The following is a 9,930-nucleotide window of genomic DNA, read 5'->3' as shown; positions in this document are numbered from 1 at the left end:
AATAAGACACCAAAACACAGATCAAATTGACAGATGAACAGCTTATACAGTGATTCTGCAGCAAACAGCACATTTATATTCTTTTTATAGAGACTATTTAACAGCTTTTACAATTATGAATCCTAGACTCTACAGAGAGAAACTTTCAAAGTCTCCAAAGCATTATTTTTCAATGTTGCAACATCTGCATGCTGATGAGTTTAAGACCACCATGGATGTGGAAATGGAGAAGCTATGAGTGAAGAAATGCTTTGAAGAAGTAGAGAGCTTGAAAGAAATATGTTCAATCTCTTTGATGTGAATTTATACATACAAATTTGATGTTAACAGTTTTTTGGAACATTATAAGGCAAGACTTGTTTTTCACAGAGATCTGAATATCAATAATAAACATGACATCTATGCTGCTACTCTTGCTGTGCAGATATTTCACCTTTTAATGACTATAACAGCTTATTTTAAAATTGGAGATCTTTCAGATTGACACTGTTAATGCATTCATTAATGCTTCATTTGATAAATCTGTTTATTGCAGACTGGCAGAGAATTATGATAAGAAAAAGAGTGTTTGAAAGATTCTATGTGTCTTATACAGTCATTCTGAATCTTCATGACTTTGGTATGAAGATCTCACTTCAACACTTCAGAAACTAAAATTCCATCAGATTTGTGAAGAACCATGTCTATTCATTGATAAGAATATTATTATCTTCTTTTACATGAATGACATAGTATTTTTATATCACAGAAAGAATGTTGGAACATTTGAGCAGTTATTGAAGAATCTATGAGTGTGTTACAAGCTTTGAGAAATTGATGAGCTAGAGTGATTTCTAGGTATCTGTGTCTTACACAATAGAGATGCTCAGAAGCTTTGACTGTGCCAGAATAGTTATATTGAGAAGATTGCTAATAAGTTCAATCTTATAAAGTTGAAGCCACCATGTACACCAATGGTAACTGTGAATATAGCTCTCTATATGGGGGTGCAAGATAAGCAATGAATACATGTCTATCAACAGAAGATTGATTCAGCTCTCTATGCTGCTATTATAATGTGGTCTGATATTTCATTTGCTACTGCAAAATTAAGTGAGACTTTGATTAATCCAGAACCAGAACATCATACAGCAATTGAGAGAGTTATCTCATATGCTTTTTCAATGAAGTACTATGCTCTTGAATTCTGTGCTGATGATGGGTTGAATACTCAGGGAGAGGATAATAATACTGACATCATTAACATTCATTTAATAATCATCAGTGATTCTTCTTTTGCAGACAATTTGGGATCTAGACACTTCTCTCAGGGCTTTATATTCAAGCTCTTTGAAGACTTGATTGATTGAAAATTCTTCAGGCAAAAAACTGTTACAACATATTCAATGGAAGCTGAGCTTTTAGCACTATCCTATATGGTAAAAGAGACCATGTGGTGGAAACACTTATTTAAGAATATTATGTTGAAATTAGAAAGAGATTTTGATATTTTATGTGATAATTTGCAAATGATTCATTTACTGATTTCAGCAGCTCTGCAACTAATTACCAAGCTCTGCCATGTTGATATTCATCACCACTGATTATGGCAAGCAGTTACTAATAAGGAATTGAATATTAGCTGAATTGAAAGTGATAATATGTCTGCAGATGGCTTAACAAAGGCCTTGTCTAGACAGAAATTTGAAAAATTCATTAAGCAATTGAGGCTTGTGAATATTAGTTATTTGGTAGGGGGGGGGTTCACCACCTACACCACTGCCAAAGCTACAGGGGCATGTTGAGCAGAAGTCAGATAACTTGTCAGATGATCAGATCTTCAAAGAAGAAATCAGAGAGTTATAGATTCATCATCTTCTCTTCTCAATCATGATATCAATTTCATTATCTTTGTCTATTGAGCTGACAGAGATTTGCTAGGGGTTTTTCATATGTTTTTCTCATAGTCTCAGTTATAGCATGTTCATCTATAAGTTTCCATGTCTTGTTTGTTAGAAGCAAGACCAGATGCAATATTATAGACACTCAGTCACATGATCATCATGTGCTTCTGTGTCATCTGATAAATTCAGCTTTGGTGTTGCTGGTTAAGGCTTAGTAAGCCAGGAACACGAAAACTTTTCACTGTGAAAGACTGATGGAGAGCCACCAAAACTGAGTGAATTCTTAATCAGTTTGAGGATGCAAGTATTTTCCTCTTGGGTATATATTCTTTAACACAAAAAAAATCAATTTTCAACATTTCAGGACTGTAGTGGAGGTGATTGTGTTGTGATGACCAGACAAAGTGCCTGAGTAGCGAAAACTGGCAACCCAGTCTTTGGTGTGAGATTTCCCACCCACCACAGTGAATTGCCAGGTGAAAATGGAGAGAATAACTAAATGAAACCAGAGCTTTTTAATGAATATATTTTCATTAAATTTGACTTAAAATTGATGGTGTTCCATATCAAGTGCATTGGAGATTCTGCATTTTTTGTTGTGTGTCAGTGAATAGATTGATGAAGATTTATTTGAATTTGAAGTTGCTCAAGAATCTTGCCAGATGAATTGAATCTTTCATGAGAATCAGAAAAATTCAATTGATTTTTGATAAAGAAAAACAGTCAACATCAGTTTCAATCAATATTGATGTGTCTCAAGACTCACCACTCTCATCAGTTCTTTTCTCAATTTACACAAGATATTTTTTTGAAAATTTGATTTTGGAGAAACTGAAAGATGTGAGAATTCCAAGTTACATTAATCACATTGATTTAATTGTTTTTTCTGAATCAGTTGAGAAGAACTGTGATTTGTTGAATAAAGCAATCAGTGTGATGTCTGAAAGACAGACTTTTTATGTTGTTCAATTTAATATGGATAAAACTGAGCTGATTCACTTCATCAATAATTATTCTGAAACAGATTCAGTTTCATTGAATGATCTGACTTTCAAATCAAAAGATCTAGTTAGATGATTGAGAATCTGATTTGACAATCAGCTCACTTTCAAAAGACATGTGGAAATCAAAATTGCATCAGCTGAAAAAGTCTTGAATCAGATAATAAAACTTTCAAATACAGAAAAAGATCTTACTTTTCAAGCAATGAGACAACTGTACATAATATGCATCACTTCTGTTGCTGATTTTGAAGTTTCAGTTTGGTAGAATGGTCAAAAGAGTCTACTTCACAAGTTTGAAAGACTTCAGAATTCAGCTTGAAGAAAAATTTTAGAGACTTTCAGAACTTCTTCAATTTATGCTATGGAAATTGAAGCTGCTATTTCTTCATCCAAAGTGAGATTCAATAAGCTGTGTAGAAACTATGCTTTCAGATTGTTGAAATTGTCAGAAAAACATGCAATCAGAACAAGAGTTTCTTCAAGTTTTTCTCCACATTCAAATGAAATGAAGTGAGATTGGGGAAAGTTTCTGAACTGGAATCAAAATGAACTGTTTCTGAATCATGTTGAACAAACATCTGGAAAAAGAAAGAGAAAAAGAACAAAAAGAATTAAAAAAATCCAAGTCACTTATTTAAACTATGTTCTATGATCTCAGATCAGATTCCTTCTCTGAAGATTGAAATAGTAAATTCAGAATGAAATAAACCTTGGAGTTCAAGTTTGAATGAAATCATTGATATTTAAATTGATTCAGCAGAGAGAATACTTGCAAAGAAAAATCATCAACAACTACTTCTCAATTTAAAAGACTTCTTGACCATGTATTCAGATGATTCACAGTCAGAAAATCTAACTACTCATGCAGATCTTTATATTTCAGAAATAAATCAAAGATATTCTTGAATATTGAGTAAATATATGAAAGTGTTTGATGCTGAGCTCTTTGCAATTGAAAAGACTTTCTTCAATGCTTTGACTTTTTTAAATTCAAGAATTCTTTCAAAACTATGAATGTTTTCTGACAGTCAAGCTGTCATTCAGAGACTCAATGCACAGAATATGAAAGCTGAACTGTTCTATATTGAATCAATTAGAAAAATTGCTAAACAACTTAAGTCTAAAGACATTAAGTGTCATTATCACTGAATTTCAGCTCACATGAGCATTTTTGGCAATGAAGAAGCTGATATTGCTGCAAAGAAAGCAACTGAATTGAGACAAAACTGTGTTGAAAAGTATGTTTCTTTTACTTACATCAAGAGACAAATTAAAGAAATAGCAATGCTTGAATGACTGAAACACATCTTTGAAAATGAAAGTGATTTAAATCACTACTCTCAATTCAATTCAAAATCAAAGTGGAAAGCTTGTTCACTTCTATTTTCCAAACAGATTTGATCAACAATTATTCAGTTGAAATTGAGTCATGGTTACTTTGATTCTTACTTAATAAGACTACCAAATCATGATAGAGAAATCTGCAGACACTGTGACTGCAAAGAAACATCAAGACATTTTCTCATGAATTGTTTAAGTCTGAAAGATGACAGACAACAGTGTTTGAAAGAGTTTAAAATTCCACAACTGTAACTTAAGATTCTATTTAACACTGAATTGAGTTTGAAATGGATGGAAAAGTTTCTCAAACAAACTGAAATAGTCACCAGAAGATGGCTTCTGAATGAAACAGACTAAGTATTTTTAAAGATCTCACTTACAATCTCATTATTTGCTTTTAAATTTCTGTGGAGAAAAGATATAAATCACTGCCCTGACACTCTTGTATGTTTTTCATTTGTTAATTTGTTCATTTGTTAATTTGTCTATGATCATGTCTCTGATCATTGTTGTTGTAACTTAGTTAAATTCTGCAAGACAGCTTGCAGGTAGTCTTCATAGTCTCAGACTGCACAAGACTATAATGAATAATAATAATAATAATAATAATAATAATAATAATAATAATAATAATAATAATAATAATATACAAAAGTGCTTAAAAAAGCTCAAAATTTTACAATTGTTACTAAGTTTTGATTTAATTCTACTTTGAATTTGAAATGTATTTATTATTCATTAACTCATGTATGATTATTTCTTTTATTAAAGTTTTTGTATTTCACATGAATTCTGCAAGACAGCTTGCAGATAGTCTTCATAGTCTCAGACTGTACAAACTATGATAAATAAAAATAATAATGAAGTTCTTGCTCAAAATTCAGAAAAAAAGAAAAGATTAAGATAGAGAACATTTTAATTTATTTCAGTTGAAGACTTATTTAGAAAGATATTTTTCTTTCAGAATACAAATCTTTCAAAAACTAATTTCAGTTTTTCAACAGAAGAGAAAAACTAAAACCAAGTTTTTGCAGAAATTGATCAAGAAAGAGTAAAAGTTTTTAAAAATTTCTGAACAAAAATAGTAGTAATAGCTGACACATTTCTGAACTATTGAAGCACTTTATGTTAGGAATGTTCTAAAACTCAAGAAAATGATGCAAGATAATAAAAGAAAACTTATGAAGTCAGATAAGTAGATATATTTACATAAGAGAATTAATTCACTAAGAATTTTTTAAGAACATTGTCAAACTGAAAGTCTTTTGAATAAATAAGATTTAAGTAAATCACTTGTGAACATAGTTTAATATAGACTGACTGCTGAAACTGAGATTTCACAGCTGACATCCCATCTCTAACAAATTTCACAGAAAATTTAAATGGAACTGAGACTTGATGATTCAAACTGAAGTTACTGAACAGTACTGAAACTTGAGTTTCAACTAAAAATCTAAAATAAAATCTTATTTTACACTATTTTTAGTATCAAAATCATATATAAATATATACATGCATCTTAACTTAATGTAACAATTTTCCTATTTTATCATATTTTGATATAAGAATACACTTTCAAAGTAGAGTTGGAAAAAAATTAGAGTTATTTCAAAGTCTGAATATTTTCTGAAAGAGACTTAAAGCTTAAATATTTAAAATTGAGAATACAATAAGAGTTTTGTCAGTATTTTGAAATGAAATTAAAACTTATTATTAAATTTTAGAAGAGAAATAGAACAAACTGACTTGTACTAATTTTTAAACTAAGTCTTTTGAAAAGCTCTATAGGGATCTATGCAGAGTTTACAAGTTATAAATTCATATAAAATTATCAGATTGCATTGAGAATTTGAGTCTCTTTAAAAACTAAGTGACAATCTCTGTAAAAGATCTGAATACAGATATAGTCAATATCAGATTTTTTTACCATATACTTTGTTCTCACAGAAGATAGTAGTCACATATTCTCACACTTTACCACTTTAGAGTCTCACATTTTACCACTACAGAATCTCATACAGAGATGCTCTGTAGTTCTTTTTCATCTTTCTTTCATCTTCAACTTCTGTCTTCTCTCTCCATGAAAATCTGGAGAAAAATTCAGTAGCAAGGATTAAGAGCTTTCAAATAATTATAATTCCAAAACTTTATTTAACTATAAATTCAGAGTGGGGTACCAAGAACTAGAGATTTTATAGCATTGTATATAATGACTGGGAAAATGATTCACATGGCTAATAGCTTCATCCTCATGCATGACTGCTATTTCTGATTCATTGAACTTTCAGGCAATTGTGGGGTTTCCAGGGTAGTTGGTTCGGGCATGTTTTGCAAAACCTTAGCAACCACCTGTGTGTCATTGTTCCCTGTATTTATGCCTAGCCCGTTTTAAAGGAGAAAATTGTACTGGAGCCACTCTCCGATCCGCTGCATATTGTGGTTGCGCGGTGTCCCCAATTCCATCAACGCCAGGATCTACCAAATTAGTACCACGCTTGAGTTTAAACACTCGCTGCTTTTTCACAATGATTCCACCTTGGTTAAAACCGTCGCATAATTGTCCACCATTTATTGGTTCCAGCCTTGATACCCTCGTTCTTTGCGTCTTCTGGCTACTAAGTAGTGTCTCGTCGCGTTTGCCTGTAATGTTCCGCTCCCCAATTTGTCCAGTTCGGCCGCTATAAGCTGAGCTTCCAACATGGACGTCAGACCTTGAATTAATATCGGTAGCTCGGAAAGTTGGTTTTCTCATCCATATACCAGGAGGTTGTGATGTAGAGCTATCCGCTGAGTCATCCGATGTGAGAGATGGAATCTTGCCATGGCTGTCACTTCGACCTAAGAATGGGGTAACTGAAAACGATGATTTATTGCCCAACGCTACTGAGTCGATTCCGCATACAATACCAGCCCTTACTGCTCCTGGTGTTGCGATTACAATGCGCGATTGTAGCGGAACGCTATCTTGGGGTTCCATATCATCGGTCGATTCCTGTTGAACTGCACAACTTTCACCTGGAGGTCTCAAAAGTCTTGGGTAAAAGCCACTATGAGAATTTTCCACCCTCCCCGACTGTTTGATTTCAGGGTCCTCAAATTGATTGTTGTCTTGGATACGCTTCTCTATTGCTGAATTGGATTGTACTCGGCGCTGCTCCAGGACATGACAGGAGGGTTGCTTAAGGAGACAATTTGCATGCACCTCAAAGTCGTCCTGTCTCTTTTTGTGATGCGGATAGTCTACAGCGTGTGTCAAGTGTTGACCCTCTGTTTCAGTATCCTTGATTCCTTGGTGTAGATGGAAGCTTGCTGGAGGTGATGATCTATTAGAATAGTGGGATGGAGTTGACGGTATAAATACGGGCGACTACCTGTACCTGAACCTGAGGAGGCGACAGGCCCATGGGGATTAGCCATACCTGCCACCTTGGCTTGTAGAATACGGGTTTTGGACTGGTGAAAAATTAATATCATGTAGGAAACAAAACTTGTGTCCACGAACCTGGGATATCCGAAGGTCACGGTAAATTGAGTGAAACATGGTTTGAAGTTGGCTAATGGTGGATCTTGCGAGGAGAAGATGTTGAGAAGAATTTCGAAGTTGTAATGCTAGTTTGCGCCAACAGGTCACAGTATTGAGAATATCAAAAGATAACATATTTCTCTCATGCTCCCCAATAATCCTTGAGACTCTGAGAAGTCGACAATTTTCACCAACCATAGTTCCCGCGATGAAATCAAGCGCAGCATGATATTCTAGGTCATATTTTAAAATACAATCCTATAGGCAATATTAGCTAAGTAAATACAATCAATCGGCCTTATACCTCAGTTTGCACCATTGCCGAAATGAATTTAGAATGAATTTAGAAAGAGAACCATCAATATAATATGTTGTTGAAGAAGAACTAGGGAGCATGACTAGGAAGAAGGCTCGCCACCAAATAGTTATATGGGAGGCGAGCTGAGGAAATGGGATGCGCTGAGCCTAAAGCGGTAGCTGAAGATTGACCAACCGGATGCGGCTAGGACCACTCCCCAACAATCGGCCTTCCAATTTTGAAAGAGGACATATGGAGTACAAGGTCAAAAGTGTTGGAACCTCATCTACTCCATACTGTTAGACAAAAACCCACCCTTTTCATATCAATTAATAATTGAATACATATCAATATGTATATAAATTATAATTAATAGAAGAACACTTTAAGAATACAGTACTAACACAAAAGTTTGTGCGAAACACCCAAAATCTCGGCAGCGCCCAACAACCCTGTTATTTCAAAGCAACAGCACAACCACAGAATGTAATTAATTCCATTAAAATTATAGTAGATTAGTAGATAATTGACTGGAGTATACCATATTAGAAGATCTTTTAAAAATAATTAATCAATAGTGCATATACCAGCTCTTCACAGCAATGATCATATTTATCTGTGTATTCATACTCTTCACTAGATTTTCAAAATACTCATCTTCTATACTCTTTCATGTCTTTTCAATAGCATTAAATAGTGTCTCTGAGTCTGTCTAGAATTCTTTGACATCAAAAGAAGTTCAGAATGCTATAAATATATCAATTCTTTTAGCTTTATTTAGTAGTTTTCAATTAAGTTTAAGTCTGAATTTCTTGCTGACCATTTCATAATTATTATCTCTTTATTAAAGTGACATTTAAGAATAGAACTCTGATTTTTTTCTCAAAAAGCATCTCATATCATCAGTCTGATCTCTTTCTTAAGCTTTTTAACATCAATCATATTCTTATTTCATTTTTGTTGTGATGTACAGAGCATTCATTATTGTTGCTTATTAATGTCATACTTCACTAAACATATATCACTTTATATAATCTTATTTCATTCAGAGAATGATCAATCTTTATATTTAATAGCTCATTGTAATCATTTTTGAGCATGTTCTGATGTTAATTCAGATTTTTTTCTTGCAATTCAGTTTATGATAATGTGTTTTTTGAAAAATTGATAATAAATGTTATGAAATAATTTAAGTTAAACTTTCAGTTATAGTTCTTTTTAGATTATGATAGATTGAACATGATTATAGTGTAAGATTTATCACTTATCTCTTTCTGAACATTTTCTGAGTCTTTCTGATCTTGAGAGACTTTTTTGTTGATCACAGAAGACATTAAAAAGAATGATTCTTTAAATTGTGAATTCAGATAACTTTAGTGTGTCAGATATTACAGAGAGTTTCTTGCCACAATAATGCATTTCTACAGCTTGTACATGTAGATATGAAGAGATCTCATATTCAAATTTTCTATTTTAAGAGATAGATCTTAAAGATGTTCTAGAAGACATTTAAATTATTATAGATTCTGTGAAGTGTAGATGGTAGAAAATCATCACATTGAGACACATAAAATTAAGATTTCACACAAACTTTTGTGGAGTAGCTGTAGTATTATGAAATAATTATAAATTGTTTTTATTATAAATTTTTTCAAATATAATTGTGAGAATCAGAGTTGTGAGTAACATGACAATTATTCATTGATCTTTATAAGTGAGATTAAATTGAGTGGAAAGTAGTTATGAAGAGATCTAAGTATGAGAGAGAGAAAGATAACTTATATTGCTATAACATTATTCAGAATCTTTGGATATGTTGTCACTGATCTTCATAAAGAAGCATCTGTGGCAGATTTTATGTGTTTAGTTAAGCTAGTGAGA

General features: G+C 32.7%; 1 protein-coding gene across 1 annotated transcript; it reads right to left on the bottom strand.

The window, feature by feature from the left end:
- Nucleotides 1-6,584: 6,584 nt before the first annotated feature.
- Nucleotides 6,585-8,070, bottom strand: LOZ57_006901 (uncharacterized protein; the record flags this gene model as incomplete). The annotated part of the gene is made up of 4 exons (XM_049255916.1): nt 6,585-7,537; nt 7,606-7,681; nt 7,731-8,009; nt 8,056-8,070. The coding sequence occupies 4 exons, from the start codon at nt 8,068-8,070 to the stop codon at nt 6,585-6,587; spliced, it is 1,323 nt and encodes a 440-aa protein (XP_049105109.1).
- Nucleotides 8,071-9,930: the final 1,860 nt, after the last annotated feature.

Source organism: Ophidiomyces ophidiicola, assembly GCF_022830035.1.
Source record: "Ophidiomyces ophidiicola strain CBS 122913 chromosome Unknown scaffold_81, whole genome shotgun sequence".
NCBI classification, from domain to species: Eukaryota; Fungi; Ascomycota; class Eurotiomycetes; order Onygenales; family Onygenaceae; genus Ophidiomyces; species Ophidiomyces ophidiicola.
Note: the sequence above shows the minus strand (reverse complement) of the source record. Positions and strands in the feature narration are given on the sequence as shown.